At 33.8% G+C, this 23306-nt stretch overlaps 3 protein-coding genes and 1 non-coding gene across 4 annotated transcripts; 2 read left to right on the top strand and 2 right to left on the bottom strand.

Moving 5' to 3' along the window:
- Positions 1 to 1236: 1236 nt before the first annotated feature.
- LOC126699152 (uncharacterized) lies at positions 1237 to 12582 on the bottom strand. The gene is made up of 12 exons (XM_050396801.1): positions 11725 to 12582; positions 10070 to 10154; positions 9858 to 9947; positions 8898 to 8971; positions 8559 to 8643; positions 8379 to 8468; positions 7720 to 7850; positions 6556 to 6637; positions 6423 to 6470; positions 4748 to 4820; positions 4532 to 4635; positions 1237 to 1730 (listed from the first exon to the last, which is right to left on the bottom strand). Exons 1-12 carry the CDS (start codon positions 12498 to 12500, stop codon positions 1611 to 1613), a joined length of 1758 nt encoding a protein of 585 aa, XP_050252758.1. The 5' UTR covers positions 12501 to 12582; the 3' UTR covers positions 1237 to 1610.
- A 1051-nt stretch (positions 12583 to 13633) lies between these two features.
- LOC126701232 (uncharacterized) lies at positions 13634 to 14775 on the top strand. Its single transcript, XM_050399337.1, has 3 exons — positions 13634 to 13648; positions 13769 to 13780; positions 14263 to 14775. Exons 1-3 carry the CDS (start codon positions 13634 to 13636, stop codon positions 14773 to 14775), a joined length of 540 nt encoding a protein of 179 aa, XP_050255294.1.
- On the top strand, positions 13832 to 13904 carry TRNAK-UUU (transfer RNA lysine (anticodon UUU)). Its single transcript has one exon. It is a non-coding gene; the product is annotated as a tRNA-Lys (tRNA).
- Positions 14776 to 15614: 839 nt separating the features above from the next.
- Positions 15615 to 22774, bottom strand: LOC126699150 (probable methionine--tRNA ligase). The gene is made up of 14 exons (XM_050396799.1): positions 22521 to 22774; positions 21193 to 21337; positions 20369 to 20522; positions 20061 to 20216; positions 19748 to 19978; positions 19390 to 19533; positions 18281 to 18371; positions 18024 to 18130; positions 17827 to 17941; positions 16777 to 16895; positions 16587 to 16652; positions 16368 to 16496; positions 16122 to 16262; positions 15615 to 16019 (listed from the first exon to the last, which is right to left on the bottom strand). Exons 1-14 carry the CDS (start codon positions 22651 to 22653, stop codon positions 15900 to 15902), a joined length of 1851 nt encoding a protein of 616 aa, XP_050252756.1. The 5' UTR covers positions 22654 to 22774; the 3' UTR covers positions 15615 to 15899.
- Positions 22775 to 23306: the final 532 nt, after the last annotated feature.

Below are 23306 nucleotides of genomic sequence, written 5' to 3'. Positions count from 1 at the left end.
TCCTCTATCTCCAACAACGTGTACAGACAGTACAAGTAACAGGAAGAAGGTTGCTTTGAGTTTTAATAGGTGGAGGTGTGAACGTGCGTGGCACCATCTAATCTCTTCTTTTTAAAAATTTGCCGGTCACAATATCATTGAAGGGTGTATAATGGACATTTACACTACATCCTTATTAAATTTAATTCCCTTAATAAATGGATTATGCGAGTTGGAGAATTTTAACACAATTATTAAATGAGTCTAATTAGGGTTGAATATCCTAACCTTGACGACGCAACACAACACAAACACAAGTTACACTACCCTTTTAACACAAATTACCATCCTTATACTTACATATTTACATTATATTTTTTAATTAAATCATTTTTTTTTTGTTAAATAAGTTAAATAATCTTTTTTCTTTTATTAATGAACATTTTTAGAAATAATTTGTGCTCAATATTTATTCTAATCTTGCCCTCACCCAAACCAAAATCTTGGCTCTGCCACTGAGTAAGGCAATGAGAGATTAGGGTTCAAATCACAGACATTGAGGGCCCGTTTGGTTATAGAGTTCAAAAATTATTGTTTAAAAAGATGTGAAAATTGTAGTTTAAAAAGTGTTATTGAAATATATGTTTTTAGTGTTTATAAAACAAAAAAATGTGTTTGGTATCATGGTTTAAATAACATGTTTCAGTGTTCAAAAATATAAAATATATGTTTGGTATGTGTGTGTTAGATGGTAAAAAAAAGCTGAATAAAGTACAAAATAAATATTTTTTAAATCAGCAAAGTACAAAAAAAATATAAAATATTGTTTAAAAGCTGACCGATACTGTTCACTGTGTGAGAAAAAGCTGACCGGTACTGTTCACCTTAATTACGAAAATGCCACTCAGCAATGTTTTTTGTTGTTCAAAATCACTCCCAAGCTGATTTCAAAAACTATTGTTTGAAACATATGTTTTGAGCAATATTTTTTAAACAATACTTTTTGAAATCAATGACCAAACATATTTTTTTTGTTTTTGAACAATATTGTTTAGTGTTTAAACACTAAACAATATGTTTTGAAATCAATAACCAAACACCCTCTGAGTCTCAAGGGATAATATTACCATTGAACCATCACTTATTCACTTTAAACCCCAACCTTGGAAAATTCAATTGCCTTCTCAGTTGTTTTCTTACTTTGATGAACATGGCACAATTTCAACTTAAATATATCAAGGAATAGGGAAGAATGACTGCATTTAGAGACTTGATTTTGTATAAAAGATTAATCCTGAAGGATGTTACCAAAAATAAAATTATCAAACGAATGCCTTTCAATCAAAGGACCATAAATATCACTGTCTACAGATATTTACAAAAAGACAATGGTATTGGTGTATCTTGAGCTTTGCATGTGGTTTGAGGGGAACTTACATTCAAAGAGAGGAAGAACAAACACAAGCCAAAACGCAACATATAGTGCCAAATTCTTCCCCGAAGCTTATAGAGGCAGGGCAACTATGTGCCCTTTGCCCCCAACTGGCTCGTCCTGCGCTCATTAGGCTAGCTTAGTAGCCATCCAACTATTGGAGCCTTGCTTCATGTCAACTCAGTTTTAGGAAATGACTTCAAGAATTTTTTTTCACTTCAGCCTTCCATGCTAAGTACTTTTTGTTTTCTATCTTGTATCTTCTCCATTCTCTTAATGCTGCCAGGAGGACATGCATTGAAACTGGCAGAAAGAAAGGCTGTGCAAACAGGCAGCAGAAAACATTCATATATGAGATTTGGGGCCGATAGTAAATAGTTCGAAGAAAAATGAGATTAAATACTAAAAAATTCAAGAATTGTGGTCTAGTTTCAATGTGGAACCCAACGCCTTTATAAAATTACTATAGTTATAATTGAGTCTTACTATTAAGTTTCTTTACGTTAAAAAAGTTGCTAGTCCAGTTCTAATAGAATAGGGTAAACGAGCTCTAGCTCAAATGACATCTCCCCTTGTAAGTCCTATGCAAAGAGTGAGGTCATGTTCAAGACCCACTGGGTGAGTGTGTAACTCACCAATTAAAAAATAATAATAAAGTTCTAATAAAATAGGTTAGTTTGGTAGTTTCCATATCTTTTGTAAAAAGTTGCAATGGGGTGTTATAGAGGCTCATGAATCTTATTTTTAGTTTTTGAGTCCTTTTTCTATTTGATTTAGAAGTTCTTAATTGTTTTTCATTATTATAGGGATTCTGTCTTTCTAGGAAAATGTTATCTAGGAGGAAAAGGTTATTTAGGATTCCTTGTCCTTCTAAAAGAACTAACAATACCCTATAAAAGTCTCTTTATGTATTCAATAAAGGAAATATAATGAGATTGATTTTATTGAAATTCCAACAGCTAATTTTAAGGGTATGATTGCCTTCTCCTACTCCTACTCCTACCTAAGTGTGATTGCTAAGAAAACCTAAGTGAGATTGCCAAGTATTTTTTTTTTGATAAGTAATAAGATATATTGATAAAAAGGAACACCCAAGTGCACCGGAGGTGAACAAGGGATAGGAAATCAAATACAAAAATTACAAGAGTCTAGGAAAACAATAAAAGAAGGGAAAGATTTATTTTGCAAAGCAAACAACCAATCCCTTAAAGTTCTAAAAAAGAGAAGCTTGAGGTCCGGAATAGATCTCTCAGAATCTTCAAAACATCTACTATTCCTCTCCCTCCAAAGGCACCACAATAAGCAATGAGGAATGATAGACCAAATGAAACCATTTCGATGACGACCAAAGCTGCCTTGCCAACAACGCAGTAGCCCCAAAACAGAGTGTGGCATAACCCAAGAAACTCCAAAAAGACCCAAAACCATAGACCATAGATCCGAAGCAAAAGGACAATGAAGGAATAGATGGTCAATCGATTCACCATTTCTCTTACACATGTAGCACCAATCCAAAATCCATACCTTCCTTTTACGTAAATTATCAATCGTCAAGCATTTCCCTAAGGCAGCAGTCCAAACAAAGAAAGCAACTCTAGAGGGAATCTTCTGCTTCCAAATACTTTTCCAAGGAAAACCAAAGAAGGCGGAGCCAGCTAAAATTCTATAATAATCACTAACCAAGAAACCCTTAACTTTGCTAGGAATCCAACACAATTTATCCTCACCTAGCCCCCTTATAGAAGAACCATAAATGGTTTCCAAGAAATCAGACATAGCCTCTAGATCCCGAGCATGCACACCCCTAACGAATCTCACATCCCAAAAGCGGACACCATTGGTGGACATCATAAGCTCAGCCACACTAGCATCCTTATTCCTGCAAAATCTGAACAAGTCCGGATAACTAACAGCAAGAGAAGTCTCTCCACACCACCGGTCCTGCCAAAACTTCACTCTAGACCCATCACCAATATCATATAGAATATGGCGAGAGAAGGAAGGCCATCCCTGATGGATATTTTTCCATAAACCAACACCATGAGGGCCAATCACAGCTCTGGTACACCAGCCCCCCCACATACATCCATATTTTATCTCTATCACTTCCCTCCAAAGGGCATCTTCCTCAATCCCGAATCTCCAAAGCCACTTCCCAAGCAAAGCTTCATTGAAGAGTCTAATCTTCCTTATCCCTAAGCCACCCGAAGAAATAGGAGAACAAACAGTAGCCCATTTAACCAAATGAATTTTAGGATCATCTCCAAAACTGCCCCATAAGAAATTCCGCTGGAGCCTCTCAATTCGGTTAGCCACACTAGCAGGAATAGGAAATAGAGATAGAAAATAAGTGGGTAAATTAGAAAGGGTGCCAAGTATTTATCTTTCTTTATTTCTCATTCTCACTGCTTTAATACCAAAACATATTCAAGATCCAATCTTCTTATTAATTAAGGCCTACATAAACCTTTTTCTTTTTTTTTGTTTTGTTTTGTAATTAAAGGCCTACATAAACCTTACAAATCAAACCCCATTCAAGAACCCTTTAAAATCTCACAAGAAATCTGAATAATTCTTAAAGATTCTACATCAAAATTGGTATTAGAGCCCATTAAGACTTCTATCTAGCGTCAAGATTACTTCAAGTTGCAAACAAGCAAGACAAGTCCACAATCTGAACTGTATAAAAATCTATACATGTTAACTACAAATATAAAAGTTCAACAGCAGCATGTTTAACTCAGCTGAGTGCCATTTAATGTAGGTAGGACCGACTATTGAAATAAATATTAAAATTTTGGTTTACAGGAATCAACACAACCTTTTGGGAATGAAAATGGGCATTGATCCAAAAACTTTAGAAAGAAAAAAGCTTTATTTTATTTTTGTTAGCACAGATTTTTTTTTCATTCAATTTCTTTTTATTGAAAAGTAAATATTAGCTTAAGTAGTGATATAGATAAATGATATTTGAGCCCATTTAAACCTTTATATATATGGTCATGGTTTAGCAAATATTTACAATTTAAACATTATCAACAAATAATTTGACTGTAAAGATATTCAAAATAAATTTTCTTTCAATAGGAGCTACAATACTCAAATGTTCAAGTAACTAACCGAATAGACAGCAAAACAATGCTCGAAGGAGTAGTAGCTGACAGACATAATCGATGGGTGAAAGAAGGCATCTTCTGCCAGAGATCTTGCTTGCCTAGAGGACACTGACAAGGAAAGAGAGCAAACCATATATTAGGTTGCTGCAATGAGAATATAGCAGAAATTCCTCAATTGAAGCTAAAGTACTACAACCTACAAGGAGCTGGAGTAACATACCAGCTGAAGCATCATAAAGTCCAAGAGAGGCATTCCTTTGAGCCAAGTTTGCCGCCTCAAGAGAATACTTTACCTTATCCAGGAGAAAACCAAAAAATAAATTAGGGGCACAAACTTCCATAAGCTAGAACTGCTAAAAGTTTATCAAAACAAGAATCATGATCTCATATACAAAATAGCCAGACCTTTCAAGGTGTCAAGAAGAATTGGTTTGGAATAAGCTTAATCTATTATTTTTTTAGATCAGTCTTTTGAGTCAATGTCTGTTTTGGAAACCGTTCCTTCTCTTTTCTTTTCAGAGTTTTTATTGATTTTACAGGTTTATATCATAGGTTGTAGCTATTTGGGTGTCCCATTTATGTACTCCTCATGTATTTACAATTTCTCATTTTTCTTTTAATAAAAATAAATACAGTGAAAACTCGTCAAAAGTATATATCAACTCACAACCCTTGTCACTTGAGTATTATTAGGATGATTTAGTAATCTTAACTTAGAATAAACTCAAGGCTACATATTTATTTTGGTGTAAAATATAAAACATGAAGGCAGCGAATACAAAAAATGAAATAATGCTCATAGCATCTGGAAGTTTATTTTAGAAATCTTTTCAACAAAAGTGTATTAGATGTCTTTTTTCATAAAAATATCTTCCAACTCAAATTTCTTTTCTCTGTTCTAAAAAACAAAGAACCATTTCCGAAAATGTGCTCTCATGAAAGAAACAAAGCAGAAAGTCTGGAAGGAAAAAGATGCTACATTTTGTGATAGGAAGTAGACACATTCTTCCTAATAGCAAGAATTAATAACACACAATGGTAAGTTAATTTATGGCACTTGAAGTCTTCTCTTCTGGTCATAAGAAAAAAGTGGCAGTAAACAGAAGACAACTGTACATGTCATGAAAATGCAGGATGGCCAAATGATTACAGTTTGGGGATTTAAGCTAACAAAAACAGAAAGAAGAAAGAAGGGTAATAAAAGCACAGGGAGGAAGGGAGAAAGAGAGAGGAGTCACTGAAGTGCTTAAAATAGACCTCAATAATCATGTTCTTCTAAATGCTCATTAGAACACATTGTTTACCAAAATAAATACAAAATGAAAGCAATGTCTACAGATCGTGCGTATGAAACCTGCTAAAATTAAACTGTCATATTTTAGGTAGATAAATTTTTTCTATTACACTGTTTTCAAATCAGATCCCCAACTTAATGGTTGCAATCATGGTATCTAAATTTCGGCTTGAAATATAGTATTATAACCATATTTTCAACTGTCATTTAAATGACTTGCTCACAAAGATAAACACACAGTGGAAAATATAGTGAAGTAGTAACATAAGTGTACAGAAATAACTTCTAAGCAGAACATAGTTAAGCATAATCTTCATCCATTACTACTTTCACTGTGATTCCTCTTTCGTCTTATGCAAAGGCAGAATGTTCATGTCCTTTTCCCATATTCCTAATAGTGAAGTAACTTTCTCTTCAACCATTATTATAATTTTCATTTAAAAGGAAGGTCATATATTTTGCACAATGACATGGGCAATAAACCCAAATAACCATTTACACTCCTCAATTAGGGAGTAGAACATCCACCAGTTACTTAAACAATTGCAGCAAAACAGAACTACAGAAGATCAATCAGAAAGCATTCATCTTGATAACTCACCTGCTTACCAATCTCATCCATGATAATCATCCTTGGCAGTGATTGAACCTACATGAAAAAGAAATGGGGTGTTATTTACCAATACCTAAACTGAACAGAAGAAAATGAAATGTGGAAGAACTGTTAAATATACCAATCTGGAAAGAGATCCAAGTGTTGTAGCACACGAATGAAGATTAAAGCACGTATGTCGCCGTGCCAGGAAATCCAATTCCCTGCAGGCAAATGCCCAGTAAGAATACCCTTATAGTGGATGCAATACAAGCCAAGTCAAGATATGGAAAGTACATATGATAATATAAGGTAAAGTTCAATCAACTATTACAAGCCTTCAAAACTCACAAAACCTTGTTTCTGGAAGACCTAAATATGCACCATACCGTATTAAGAAAAGCATAAGAAAGCATACAACTAAAACAGCAATGCATTTCTGCCACTTGGAATACTAAGATTAATGCAGTCTGTCAATGTTTACACCACAAAATTTTACATGCAGAATTAAGAAGACTTGTTTTAATTAATGCTCTGTTTGTTTCAAAGTAAAATATTTTACAGTGAAGATATTTTCAAGTGTTTGGCATCACTAAACACTTGAAAATGCAAACCACTACCAGCCACCACTAACCACCCAAATGCAAGCTCAAACCACCAACCACCCAAAAACCAGATCCGGAAGAGGGAAAAAAGCCAGCCACCACCATGACCTATCACAACCTACCAACCACCACAAGCCAGCACCTAAAAATCAGAGCATTAAACCACCAAATCGGCACAAATCCGACCAAACCACTCCAAAACCATCGAAAAGAAAGCAAAAAAAACACTCACAAACCTAGATCAAAAACCCAAAACCCATAAACCCAAAAACTCAGATTGAAACTTAAGAACCTTTGGGACTGTGAGATCAAAAAAAGGTGAGATGAGAGGAGTCCACCGCCTCTGGTGGCGGTGGCAGGTCACGGCAGGTTTGGAGGAGCTCGGCCATGGAGGCTATGCTGAGAGAGAGAGAGAGAGAGAGAGAGATGGTCGGCCATGGTGGTTGTGGCTGATAAGAATTTGGGGAAGGGGATGGTACCGTGGCACCATGGCAGATGAGGAATCAGATGTGAAATGTTTTACACTTGTTTTAAGTGTAAAACATTTTACTTCTTGCCTTAATTTTACAGTTTGACCGGAAAATATTTTACAGTTAACCAGATTTTACAACAAAACAAATGTGGTAAAATAAGCGTAAGCATACAGCAAAAGTTACTCAACCCATCATTTTAATGAGATAACAAAAGAATCATTTTCTTACCATTCTGAGAAGCCTTTTTCACTGGCTAAAAGACTGTATGTGCCAGAGGAACCAAAATAAAGATCGTCAGATTTAAGACCAAAAAGTTGTCGGAATTGCCCCATGAAAACTTCAAAAACTTTCTGCAGATCCTGTTTCAGATTAAGGATTCATCAATCTTTCAGTCTTGAGAAAATAACTAAATCCCATTTGCAATGATAGAACATGAATGTCTAACCATCTCAAGTTCTGAATAAAAATCTGACGAGCTAGATATTTGTATTTTTTTTTTTTTTTTTGATAGGTGATTGTGCATGTTTGTATTATAAGCACACTTTCACTAACGGAGTCTCTAGCCCTTTGTAATTATATACCTTTATTCCTTCTCATCTTTTTGTGTTTCTTTTGTATTCTCTCCTACTATGGTTCAACTTTTTCTTTTTATGTAAAATCTATCTCTTGTAAAAAACATGCCACACATTTTTTCCCAAAGGGGTAGAAAAATTTGTAAATCATATGTTCTGTCACTACACACAGTTTCTAGCAAAAACAAGAAATAGATGGAAATTGGGAAAGACAATTGGCTTCATGCTTTGATAAACATCAACTTTTAAATTCAAAAGTCAGTTTTCAAATGATATACAGAATACATATAAACGACTTTGAAAAAAACATCTAACCTGGTGGGAAATTGTTTGCCTGATAGGATGCTGGCTTTCTGAATCCATCAGACAACCTTGGGGATTCCAAACAATTACACCTCCCCACATCTTCATCATGTCATTAGTCAGACTTAGTAACACTAGGAAATTTCACAAGAACTGTAAGTATGAAGATAATATAAAGGTATGATAACTCACAGGAGATATGAATCCATTCGTCTTAGAAATCTCTCCATTTGGAAGCTGTAGTAGAAGAGGGCATTCCTTTGCAGATGGTACATATCTGAAAGCAAATAAAAAGAACATTGACATTGAAGCTGTTAAGAATGGAAACATCTTCCCGCTACTGAGTACAGACACCAATTTTTAGAATCTGGACATACATCAACTAAAGGCCACATATCCTCAGATCCTTATATCAGATTGTCAATAGATGGAAGCACATTGCAATTTTGCTCAAAGAGTTCATTTAAAAATCAGATAAAAATACTTCCATTGAGATATTAACTAAAAGGAGAATCTAGTTAAAGAATATACACCACAAATTGCAATATCTTTGATCTCCCTCCTGCAGCAATAGAAGTATCCAAGTGCCACTCATTTGAATTGACCTATTATAAAAGGGAAATAACATTAACAAAATAAATTAGAAAGAAATTACAGATATAATTCAAAATAACAAGAAAAGAAGATCAAAAAACCTCTTTTGTTAAAAAAAATACAAAAAAAACAATATCCACACACAGAGACAGATAAATAAGAAAAATGGCCCTTGCTTACATTGCCCACATACTTCAATGAAGAAAATGGAAAAAGGTTTTTTAACTACAGTGACCTCATTATTTTCGGAGCAAACAAAAGGTAAGGAAATTTTGGCTCCAATTAATTTGGGTTTCTCCAAACATACAAAAAAAATAACTTATGGCCAATGCACTTTGACTAATGAATAATGAAACTCTGCACTTAGCACTTATGTAAGTTGATTAAACAATATAATGCTGATATACATTATGTTCCCATTGTGTCACCACATATTGCCGCTATCATTATCAGTAACATCATAATACAATAAAAGTCTTTAACTAATGCACAGATTTCTTAGGTCTTGAAGTAAAATACTCCATAAATGACTACCCCTTTAATGAGAAGTGATATGTGTGTCACCTGTTGGATCTTGAAGTAAAATAATCCATACATTACTTTCCATTTTACACTCTTAAAAGGGGAGAAAAGGTGATTTAAGCTAACCACCCCCCCACCCCCCCCAAAAAAAAACTTTTGTTTTTGGGTTCTTGTAGAGAGCAAACATGTAGGCGACTGCATTCATGCACACACACACTAAAATGTAATAGGCTTTTAGATCTTTGCACCAAGAAACTTCAAGAACTTAAATGAAACATTAAAGGGGGCAAAGAGAATATAGATTATTAGAAATACTCTTCTAAATTTCTATTTGACAATTAAATCATGAGGAGTTAAAGATTTAAAGAAGCATACAAAGAAAGGAAGATCCTTGGTGCTAAAGATGTAGCCTTTCCTCTTATCGTCCCAGAAAGAAAATGAAGACTTTGGTGTATGGTATAAAACCTGTCCAGCAGGCAGACAACAAAATCAAATTACAATCAGATATGAGGACGTTATAGATAGCCAATTAGCCATAATACAAAACAATGATAAGCATTTTCTAAAAACTTTGGAACATTTATTACCTGACTTTCCACACTGATGTTAGCTACCGGTCCTAGAGCCTTAATTATAGGGGCCAATAGTGTATCATCTATTGCTTGAAAATCCCTGCAGTAACAAGAGAATGCAAGAACAAAATGGAATAAATATTATGTGATGATAATCATGTTTTGATTAGGTTTCCTACCATGTCAAAGATGAAAACGAACCATAAAAAATATTAATAATAACACTAAGCCCAATTCATATAATTCTAACCACAGGATAAAGCAATAAAAAATTACTCCAAATATAAATCTATCAAGAATGCAAGAAAAACTAGAATAAATATAATTTTCTGCTAAACATGTTTTTAGTAAGCTTCCTACCATCTAAAAGATGGATATGATCAAAAATAAAATTAAGTAAAAAACAATTGACATAACTTTCACCACAGCATAAAGCAAGAAATTATGACTTCAAATATATACCCAACAACTCAAAACACCAAAACAAAAAACCAAAACAGAGAATCTTCACTTTGAGCCGTTATCTTATTATTATGCTATCCATCAGAGATATTGAGATATTTGAGGAGATCAGCAATATTTAGATATTTGTACTGAAAGCCACAACCAAAGACATGATAAACGTCTACAAGGAAACCAGTTCAAGATTCTGTTCGCTACCAATGCTTTCAAAAAAAAAATTATGGAGAAATGACTTAATATTTGTAGCCAACCTTGTGTTATAAATGTATTTTTTTTATTCAATCAACTTAATTACCAAATTATTTTCCCTTAAAATCAAACATAACAAAAATGAAACAACTTTAACATGTCTCTAACATAAAACCCTACAAACAAAAAGCAATAATTTGGTAACTTAGACACACAACCAATGAATTTTCAAACCCACAACCTCGGCCTTCAGGCCCTTCACCCATTCTTAAGAAGAAGGAAGTGTCAATTGAACTAGAGCTCATTGGAAAACAATACCATTTTAACAATATAACTTTCAACAATGACCTCTTGATGCTTCTAACAACAACATTCAAGGTTCAAATCCCATAAATATATATAGAACATTGAATTAAAACAGTCAAAGGCCAAGATTCATACCAATCATAAACAAAATCATGTGAATTTGAATTGAGCAAATTATAGGAAATCACAATTTAGACAACTTTGAATTAAAAGAGTCAAAACCCAATATTCATACCAATCATAAACACAATCATGGGAATTTGAATTGAGCAAATTATAGGAAATCACAATATATAGACAACTTTGAATTAAAAGAGTCAAAACCCAATATTCATACCAATCATAAACACAATCATGTGAATTTAAATTGAACAAATTATAGAAAATCACAATACAAATAACAAAAGAGTCAAAAGCCAAGATTCATACCAATCATAAACCCAATCCTGTGAATTTGAATTGAGCAAATTATAGGAAATCACAATATAAATAACAAAAGAGTAAAAAGCCAAGATTCATACCAATCATAAACCCAATCATGTGAATTTGAATTGAGCAAATCATAGGAAATCACAATATAGACAACTTTGAATTAAAAGAGTCAAAACCCAGTATTCATACCAATCATAAACACAATCATGTGAATTTAAATTGAACAAATTATAGAAAATCACAATACAAATAACAAAAGAGTCAAAAGCCAAGATTCATACCAATCATAAACCCAATCATGTGGGTTAGAATTAAGCAAATTAAAGGAAAGCACAATCCTCCCATCAGCCCCAACAGGCATAAACTCCCCATGAATGAACCCTTCCTCCTTCCCACCATTCACAAACACCTTAACAAACATCTCCGCCACCCTCTCCGCCGCCTCCAACTCCGAAACCCTCCCCACAGCCCATCCATGCCTATACTTCCCCACCACCCCCTTCACCTCCTCACTCTCCCCTTTCACCACCACCACACTATACACCTTCTCACCACCCAACACACCCGCCAAAGCCTCGTCGACACTCTCATCATCACCGCCAAAATCGACGGCCCCGATCAAGGACCAAATTGGACCAGAATTCACAAGCTTTACCGATGATGTACTGCATTGCGAGGTTGTGTTGGAGGTCAATTTGGTCAGTTCGTCAAAAATCAAAGACTCTAGGGTTTCCGCGTTGGAATTGTTGAAATTTACGAAGATTGCTTGGAAATGGCAAGGGAATGAAAGCGAGGGGCTGTTGGTGCTGGATCCGATTTGGGACGAGAGGGAATCGATTTCTCGAAAGGGAAGTGGAGCGCGGTGGATTTCGACGGATTTGTAGAGGAAAGGGAAAGCGAAGATGAAAGAGACGAGGACTGAGAGAGTGAGAGTGAGACGCTTGAGTCCAGGTTTGGCTTTTCGAATGGTTGATTCGGATGGTTGGTGTGTGTGTTGTGGTTGTGGTTGTGGTTGTGGAGGTATTGGATTTGGAGGTTCTTCGGAGATTTCCGCCATTGTTGAAGTGAAAGAAGCTTCTTTGCTTTTTTGAAGTTTGAACTCACACAAAGTGTGACTGTCTATAATGGCAAGAGAGAGCCTATTCTTCATCTCTATAATATTTCTAAAGCTTCCTAAAAATAAATAAAATTATTAATTAATTAATTAAAGAAAAAACTACTCCTCTAAATTTTTTTTAATAATTATTATAGAAATTAAGAATGAAAAATGTTTTCATTGTTAGATTATATATTCTTTATATTCTTAATAAGTATACTAATTTTTGTGCAAATTAAATGTTATTTGTTATTGGATTAAAAAATTCATTTTATGCACAATTTTAAATATGAAAACTTAAAATTTATGATATCAAATTATCTTAAAATTTTGAAAGTATTTCAAGTATAAGAAAAAAAATAATCCAATGAAAGATTTGTTAAAAATCACATCTAATAAAAAAAATTGAATAGTATATATGTGTAATATAGTTTAAAATTACACAAGTGCAATTTTAACTGGTGCGAGACAAGCAAAGTTCACTCATGCCCATCACCTCTTTGATATGGAAAAATTTATGCTAGACAAGAAGATTTTGCCAACCCTATATAGAATAAATTGATTTTTTTTATCAAAAAAAATTGATTATTTTTTTCTTAACAAGTTGTTACTAATTAAATATAGTAAAATGTTAAAGCATGTCACAAATTTTAGTGCAAACTACTTAGAAACCAATCCAGAATAAATGTGATTGATCATTGATGTCACTTTAACAATATAATAAATTTCCAAAAAAAAACAATATGATAAATAAATGTTAAATTAATTCCTTGCGAATTGATAACACATCAGTTTAAATGTTTAATTTCTTTATATTTAATTTAACAAACCAATTTTGTAAAATCTATGTAATCAAATTTGCAATATTTCTAATATTAAAAATAAGAGTGATAAAAATTTAAAAAACAAGTATTGTAGTTGATTTTTATCTCCTTGCTATACAAATCAGTTGCTTAAAAGCCTTATAGCAAATAACATATTTGTAATACTAATAATAATAACAACAACAACAACAACAAACAATTTATTTTATGGTGTTTTAAGTTTTAACTTTTAAGTGCCAAGATAGGTTAAGCTTAAGGCCTTAAACAACAATGCTTCGAGGAGACGTATTTTTAAGGATTAAAATTGTAAAAAATTCAAAATTATTATTGTGTGTTTTTTTTTTTATAATAGGTAACTATTAATTTTGATATTGATGCAATTGACTTCTTGGGTGTAATTTGCAGGAAACAATCAAGGTTAAATTCTAAATGTAAGATATAATCTTATTTAGATGCTATAATAAAAGAGCCGTCTTAGCTCAGCCGGTAGAGCGCATGGCTTTTAACCATGTGGTCGTGGGTTCGATTCCCACAGACGGCGATTTCCCTTAAATAAGTGTAATTCTATTTGGTATTTTTTAATTGTTTTGTCCCAGAAAAACACTATCTTCCATAAATAAATAAAACACTATTTTTTCCTTCTTTGATAACTTAAAAATATTAATCATTTTAAATCTAAATGCCTTTTTATAGCTGTTTAAGCTTTATTATTATGATGATTAATAACTCATGAGTTTCTTTTTTTTTTTTTTTTTGGCTGAATAACTTCGACATTGGTATTAAGAAGAAAAAAAAAATTACAAACTCATGCGTTTGATATACCCCTAAGGTTGCATGAACTGGGTGAGCGAGCTCGGGGCTTAGTTGATGAGTTTTGGGAAGTTAATCCTCAAGTGCAGAGTGCGCCAGTGCGTCGGTCCCTGGTGCGTTGGTCTCCTCCCCCTCAGGATCATTACAAAGTGAACTTCGATGCAACTTTCTTTGCAGAAACCGGGTCAGCAGGTGTTGGTGTAGTTGTTCGTGACTGTGATGGGCAAATTATTGGAGCTTTGCGGCAGAATATTGGCTCGGTTCAGTCTGTTGAAATGGCTAAAGCTTTGGCAACTCGTAGGGCAGTGAGGTTTGCTGCAGAGTTGTGTGTGTTTCAAGTGATTATTGAAGGTGATTGTAATCGGGTTATTGCTGCTTTGAAAGGCTTTGGTTGCTGTCGTACTTTGTTTGGTCACATTATTGATGAATCTAAGCAAATTGGGGGAACGTTGAGGAGCTGTTTGTTTCAGCATGTTCGGCGTGAGGGGAATAGGTTAGCTCATTGTTTAGCTAAAAAAGCAGTTTTATCTGCAGATATTGATGTATGGGTAGAATCTCTACCTGAGGATGTGGAAGATGTTTTCCATTCGGATTTGCCTTGAACTTGTGGTGTATTTTTTAGTTTTGGATTTTCTTAATAATATTTCGCTTACCTTTGTCTCAAAAAAAAAAAAAAAAAAGATATACCCCCTAAGGTTGTGATGGATTTTTAATTGTATATATGCTAATTTAGTAAAAAAAATTTCTTATTTTTTTTTTCTTGGATAAAAATTCAATAGAAATATCTAACTGTTAAAGTAATTGTCCATTTGGCATCAGTTTTTAGCATTAGCAAATTGAAGGGGAGAAATTCATGTATTTTTGTGCAAATTGGCAGAATCGTTTTGGGTTCTATTTTGCATTGTTTAAGGAAATTTTGTTGGTGAAAATTTTATTGTTAAATTATATTTGTGGAAATTAAATGATGAGTGAGTATCTTTGTCAATGGTGCAAACTTCTTCTTTTTTTTCCCATTATGTTCATGGTGATAGTATTGCTAGGGTTGCATTTGAGCACATTCAATGTGAAAATCCTTTAAGACCTCTCTGCAAGAAGCTGGTAACGAAGCTAGTGTTTTCAAATAAGTATATAACTGAAATTTAGGCCCAAAAGAATTACCCTAACATTTTGTTAGAAATAGAACTTATAAGATTAATGTAGATTTGTATTTCTAAAAGGGTTCCTAAATCAAATTCCTGGCTCCATCCCTAGTTTTAACTTGAACCTATTAGGCTACTACAAACTAAGAATGGGCTTGTTAAGCTGAACTTGGCGAAACTTTCAATGTGGAGAAGCAGCATGCTGAGAAAAACTGCAGCAGTGAGGCTGAATGTTTTACACCAGTAGACAAATTAAAGGCCTATCTATTTCCATCTGTACTTTATATATTCAATATTGGAAGTATTCCCTCAATAGACAAATTTTAATTCATGGAAAGATAAGGATCCTCAAGGATATTTGTCATTGTGAGAGCCTGTACATTCTTATGTTCTATACTTATCTGCCATGTAAATAGACTAAAAGTATCCTATGCTGCTCTTCTTTAACAGTTGTCACAAATTTACATGGAATGTTAGCTTATTACAAGGTGATATGCTAGAGAAATATTTCAACATTAATTTTCAAGTAATATGGAACATGTCATAAAAGTTTTCCGGACTCCCTGGAATGAGATTATAGTTGGATATTAAGTAAGTTTTGTTTTCCCTAGTTGCTCTGTGATTTCTTTTCGACTTCTGTCTTTTACATCCCTATCAGCTTGACTTCCAGCAAACTTCTCCCGGAAAAATTCCACATCCTCATCTTTCTGTACCATTGAAGATGAATTACAAAATAAACATTTAGAAAAGCAAACAGATTTGGGGAAAAATAATTATTGGAGGTGGGAGTAAAAGAATAAAACACATACCAACTCCTTAAACAAAGGTTCTGGTGTCCCAATTTTATGACCAGCAGGTAGACTTTCCCAAGGTTTTTTTGCCCTTTCAAGATCTCCAGTCTCATCACAAAGTGAAATTTTTTCAGGAGGCAAATTAAGCTGCTTTAGTACCTTCAGCATTGGAAAATGCAGAATCGGTCAGTGGTTGACAACCATTTGGAAGATACCTCTTACTCTTAAGCTAACAATGTATTGAGTGCTGGATGTGAAGCGTACCTTGATAGAAAATGATGGCATGAAAGGTTCTAACAAACACGAGAGAAGATAAACCAGCCCCACTGAAGTTCTCACAACAAGAGAGCAGGAAGCTTGGTCTTGCTTGTAAAGTTTCCAGAATTGGCTCTCCTGTATATTAAAAAATTTGATGAATAAGCAGTAGTTGAAAATAGAGTGAACAATCAATAAAATATAACTTTTAAGTTTTAATGAGCTTACTTGCAGATATGCATTCCCCTCACTAGAGATGCTCATTGCAATTTTTAATGCCTGCTTTAGTTTAACCTGTCATATGAAACATGGATAGTTCCCCCTTCTTGGTAAAATAATGCATAGAGGATACCTAAGTCTGAATTATAGAAAATTATTATGCATAAAGATTAAATTACCCATAACTATATTTAATCACCTTTTCCATTGCTTCTACATATTGCTCCACATAATTACCAATTTTTTCTGACAATGTTTTCGTCAAGAGATTTGATTCCACCCCTGGAGCATCAGGAATGACAGATCCATATCCTAGTCCTGCAAAAATTAATTCTCACTAAAAAGATGAAGGAACATATGACATAGGGAGGGAAAGAAAGTAACCAATAAGTGACTGCCTGAAGTTTCAGTTGCACAAGTGAACACACGTAACCCAAACTTTCAATCATCATATGACGATCCAAAAGGTCAAGTTATAAAAAATGGATGCTAAGACATGAATTTAAGATAATAAGGTGGTCTCCTCTGAGATAATATACTATTCACTGCACTTTTAGGCCAAATTTTCAGAAATCATGCCACAATTACTAGATATGTAGATACATAATCCTATGACTTCAACAGTACAAAATATAAATAAAATTATTATGCAAGTAGTTTTTTCATAAATTAATAGCCCATGTCATTGAAGTTATTGATAACAATTCTAGTTATGATTTAAATCCTTGATCAATTACAGAAAATTTTGTTTAATAATACTGTACCAGATATGACATATTTAAGTATATATGATTATATTATTCTGTGAAGTTCCTGGGAATCCAAGTATTTATATTGTCCAATACGTAAGAATATTTATGGAGACAAGGTACATCTCTGTTTCTTTTGCAACAAAGAACAGTAAAGTAGAAAGCAAGACGGCTTTATCATATTAGCTAATACAGATGAGAGTTTAATTGTTAATTGCACAGTACCATGATCTGCCATCTCCAATTACATTCAACCCATGTAGTTTTTCTCTTTTAGGAAAGTGATATTTTTATCCTACAACTTGATAATTGTTCTTTTTAGCACTAGAAGGATTAAAGTCATGTTCATATCTTTCCAGAATGCAAAGATTTTAGGGTACCGAAATATGGCTAAAAATAAATCCGAAGACGGGGTGTTTTAGTCATTTATTTTTCAAAGAAAATTCCAATTTGAGAGAGCAGCACTATAAGGATTTGATGTCTGCAAGCAGCTTACTGACCTGGAGGTTTGGCAATGAAACTCAATACTCGGTTAATGAAATTGCCCAAATTATTCAGTAACTCAGTATTTAGTTTTGCTTGCAAGTCTGCCCATGTAAACAATGTGTCTGAGACCTAATGGGAAAAAACTGCATTAGAACTTGCAAGTAGAGTGCAGAAATCAAGAATCACCAGAAGCCTCATCAACAGAACTTACCTCTGGCCTGTTAGTCAGCAAGTAGTATCGCCACACTTCTGAGGGAATGTTAGTATCTTTGACATCATTGCCAAAAACTCCTATACCCTTGCTTTTGGAGAACTTTCCTGCAACATTTATAATAAAACCAACAGTAGTGATGATGATAATGATACAAAGAGAGCTTAAAAATAAATAATTAAAGCATCAAATACCCAATCAACGTAAGGTGTGACATAATGACAAGTTGACAACCACTTCAGGTGGCTAAAGTATACCTGCTTCATAGTTTAAATACTCTGTAACACTAATGCTCTTCATCAATGTCCAGTTTTCTCCAGTTCCAAGGAGTGCAGATGGAAACATCACCTGGAATGAGATTATAAAAAGCAAATAAGCAGTTGGCAGGAAAAATCTGACTCTTATTGATATAGTGAAATAATGCTTTAACTAACCCGTGTAAGTTTTAACTTCAAAAACTTTTTTTTGATAATTCAATAGTTAAGAGAGGGAGATTTGAACTCTAGATGTCTTTGTTGTAAACACAAGGAGGTGTTAGTTGAACTAAAAGGCTTTTGGAACTAACTTCAAAAATTAACATTTCAAAGGTCTAATAATGATATCTCAACTCCCAATTTTATGAAGAAAGGGACAGGAGGGGACCTGATTGATTGATACTAGAGGATGGTGGCATGCAGTACATCCATGCTGGCGGTTGCCAATGCATGAAAATATAATGTTTAACTTAATAAACTTGGAACACCAGATTATATACTGGATTGGCCTTTTCAGATATCATTTGAAACAATAGTTTTCTCTAAGGAGAGACCAAATTTAATATGTAAAAAATCACTATTGCACTCAAGTAATAGTAGCCTTGCACAAAACCAAGATTGAGCCAGGCTTAGCTGAAATTGACTAACTCAATAACTTGATAGTCATAAACATACAAGAATGTGTGCACTATATTATATAATAATATCAGGTATATGTATATGTATATTGATTAGATGAGGTGCATCAAATAGTGTTGCATTGATGTGTGTGTGTCTATGTATATTGTATGAATAGTTGGTAGGAGATAAAAATACCCACTATATGTGTACACCTGGAGCAATAGAAAACAGTAAAAGGAAAACAACAACAAAAAAATACTGAAAAATACAAAGCTAACAAAATCTCAGAGAATTCAGAAAGTCGACTCCCTCAACAGAAAATGCCATAGATGAAGATATTATCCTTTTTTTCTTTTTTTTTTGGGCGGATGAAGATATTATCCTTGATAGAACGAGTTCTTGCATCCTTTTTTTAAGCTAAAACATGGAAGAGAAGCTGTTGTAAATTAACAAATATAAATCTAAGATTATATGTGATTAAAAATTCTTACAGTATGGAATGGCACATTGTCCTTGCCCATGAACTGATACAGCTCTACATTTTCAGGGTTCTTCCACCACTTCTCCCAATCAGGTGTGTAGCATGCAGTGATTGAGACATAACCAATAGGTGCATCAAACCATACGTAGAAAACCTTAGCATCACAAAATTGGAGGGATCATGATCAATCAGTGAAAGCAAAAGGATTACTTGCCAAAACTACTACAAGCAAAAGGACTGGAAGTCAACCTGCAAACTTCTTTAGGACTACTACAAAAAGAAACTTCTCCACTTCAAGAGAAATGGTAAATCCCCAAAATCAAGAGAAATGGCAAATTTCTAAAAAACATGAAAAATTACTTGCTAACCTTATCCTTAAATTTTTCATGTGGAACAGGAACCCCCCACTTAAGATCCCTAGTTATACAGCGGGGTTTTAATCCTCCTTTAAGCCATCCATGAGTAGCTTGAATAGCATTCTGGCTCCAAGATCCTGCAACTGACATGTCATTGATATATACCTCCAATTTATCCTTCAGCAGTGGGAGCTCTAGAAATAAATGGTTCGTATCACGAATTTGGGGAGTTTTCCGACATACCTGTTAATTATAACTTAAGTATAAACTAGGGAAAATATTCAAAAAGAAAGCAGAACTTAAGAGAAAGTAGAGGCACACATACCTTACATCTTGGATCTTTAAGTTCAGTTGTATTTAGAAGCTCACCACACTTTTCACATTGGTCCCCACGTGCAGAATCATAATTACAAGTTGGAAATGGACAGGTGCCTTCCACAAATCGATCAGCCAAGAAACGATCGCATGTGTCACAATAAAGCTGAATTGTTGTAGAATTAAAATTCATTATTGAGTAAATAATGCTGCAAGTTTGCAGTATTCAACAAAAAAAAAAGAAGAAAAAAGAACAGTGGCTAAGGAAGAAAAGAATCACTTTTACAAGCACATCAAACCATTATGGTAACTTTGTACCTGTTGTATCATGTTTTCAGAAAGCCAATTGTTCTCCATCAGTTTCTTGAATATTGATTGGCAGATATCAGTTTGTTGAGGAGTTGATGTGCGCCCGAATTCATCAAAACTTATGTTAAACCAATTGTAAACTTCCTTATGAATTGCGTAATATCTACATTGCAATTAAAAGTTGAAATTTCTCTGAGATACAACTTTTTGTTAGAGTTATGATTATATGATCAAATTCACCATTCCTAACAACTTAAGCTTTTGAGAAAATTAGCAATTTATCACTTATAGCCATCTTATTGAAGTCTTAACCAAGAGCAAAGGTTTTTAAGAGTAATAGGGGAATGCCAACAATATCAATGCACAGAGACTCTATTGGTCCGTTTGGATTGAGGGGGAGTAGAGTAGAGTTGGCCAAAAATTGGCCTAATTTTTTGGCAACTCTACTCTACTCCCCCTTGCTTCCCCTTCCTCCCCCCCTCAATCCAAACAAGGCCTATAGGAAGAATATAGTAATTAAAATGAATTGTAACAGAGGCGTGAAAAGCAACTCAGTAACATATCCAAAAACTTAAGGTGAAAGTAAAACATTCTGCCCTGCATTTCTCACCAGTCACCATACTTATCACCAAAAATAAAAGGACAAAAGAAATCATAACAAATTTTATATATCATCATACAAAGTTTCCTCTTTATGACCTTGCACTAGAAAGTGACCATCAGTGAATGAGTTAGATATTCTATTTCTAGATATGCAGATCAAAAGGAAACCTTCAATAACCAAAACATCAATTGAAATCATAAAATATGCTCTGCCACAATGAACAATTTACTTGTCACAAATCTGCTTTGGGGTACAATTCTCCTCCAAAGCTTTTGTCTCTGTTGTTGTTCCATATTCATCAGTTCCACATATGTAAATCACATTATAGCCACGAAGACGGCAATATCTAGCAAAAACATCAGCACTTAAAACACCTGTTCCATGTGTACCAAAATTAGCTATGAAGACAGTGATTGGACATTCAACAACAAAGATAAATCGAGCTATGTTATGCACATACTAAATACTAAGAATGTGAAGAAAAATTAAAGGGAAGATATATTTTACCCCCGCATGATTAGCACCATAAAACACATATCTCGCAAGAATTTAGTTCATAGAACTTAACCCCTATTTATCATTTCTAAAATGTAAAATTCAAAAACATATACTACACATAGCCTCCTATTAAATCAAAAAATACTATGTCACTAAACATTTTTACACCTTCTCTCGCTGTATCACTTTTTCATTCATAACAAATAACTAAAAGACAATAAATCATTAGTGAGATTTTTTTTTTCATTCAAAAAGGAGATATTTGATTTGGCTATACAATTAATTCATGACATTAACAACGAAATTGGCATAAATACACATGTTGACTGTATGTTATGAATACAAATTTTCTATCCCACTTTTAGTGTGCCACTCTATGCTCCACTAATCTAATTGCAATATACCATGAGTGCGTGTGTGCGTGTTTTTTTTCCACTTTAAACTTTGTAGGAGGAAAAAAAGACGTGCTTGGTGGAACATAAAATGTTAGCGCTCATAGTGGGACAGAATTTTTATTCCTATGTTGCAAACTAAATTTAGATATTGCAACCTAAAAGAGGAAAAAAAAAAAAAATTTGTACTCCAACCTCCCCCCTCCCCGCTATATTGTACTCCAATTATGGTACATACACTCACAGACAATACAGGTATGTGAAGATCATGGAATAAAAATTATATTGTCTCATTCTTAGTGTGCCAATTTATGTTCCACCATTTGCAACACGCCTTGTATATAATTTTTTTTTTTTTTTCCATTTTAAACCTAAGTTACTCCATGACCAAGAAAAAAAAAGTGACATGTGGTAACCTGCTATTAAAAAGGAAGATTTTTAGCCAATTATCATGGCATGTTTTAGTTCTAAAAAAATAAAATAAAATAAGCTCGTAAAGTTAAAAATCAATACATGTCAAGTTGTGATTCGTGGACATAAAGCGATACAGATGATTTGAGTTCAGGAAAACAATTATTAGTTATTACAAGAAAAGAAAAGAGTAAAAACGAAGCAGACAGATATAAAAGAGGAAATAAATAAAAGAGTAGTGGTACATAGTACATACTGCCAATGATGTTTCCGAGATGAGGAACGTTGTTAACGTAAGGCAAGGCGCTTGTAATGAGTATGTTCCTCTTTCCTGCTATCGGTACCTTCTTCCCGGTTTCAACTTTTTTGTCCTTCTTTTCGTCTCCCATGCTTCCTTTTTCTTCTGGGTCTGTCTCAGACAGAGAGTCTCTCAGTCTTTGTGGGATTTTTTTTGGGTTAGTTTGGAGAGAGAGAGAGAGAACTACTGTTAAGCAGAGAGGGTCAAGCAAAAAACACAAGGGTACCTGCCTCGAGAGAGACGTTATATCAACCAACAAAAGCGTGTTTGGCAAGAAATTCTAGTAGTGTTTTACTTTTCTCTTTTCTTTTCTTTTTTTTTTTCTTTTTTTTTCTTTCCATATATGGGCAACTTTAGTGAAAGCAAATAAAATTTTTTAAAGCAGCTACAAAAATAAGATTCCAATTCTTCCCTTAGAATTATGAGCAACATTCTTTCGTGTGATTCCTTGCCAACTTACTTTTTATTATTATTATTATGGAATAAAGCCAACTTACTTCTTTTTCTTTGTTGATAAGAAGCCAACTTACTTTGGTTGATGGAATATTGTTGTGATGGTCTTTAATGGAAGTGTGAGATAGCTTTTAGAGCGACTAGGACAATTTATTCATTTTAAAAAAAAAAAAGTCAATTCTTGAAAATTAAAATACAATTAATAGTCACCCTCAAAAAAAAAAAATTTAATAGTACTCAATCTTTTGGACAAATTTGGGGTTTGAGATTAGGAAATTGCACCGGATGCAG

This window comes from Quercus robur, chromosome 9 (genome assembly GCF_932294415.1).
Source record: "Quercus robur chromosome 9, dhQueRobu3.1, whole genome shotgun sequence".
In the NCBI taxonomy this organism is placed as follows: domain Eukaryota; kingdom Viridiplantae; phylum Streptophyta; class Magnoliopsida; order Fagales; family Fagaceae; genus Quercus; species Quercus robur.
The sequence above is the reverse complement of the archived record's forward strand: the minus strand, read 5'-3'. Positions and strand labels throughout refer to the sequence as shown.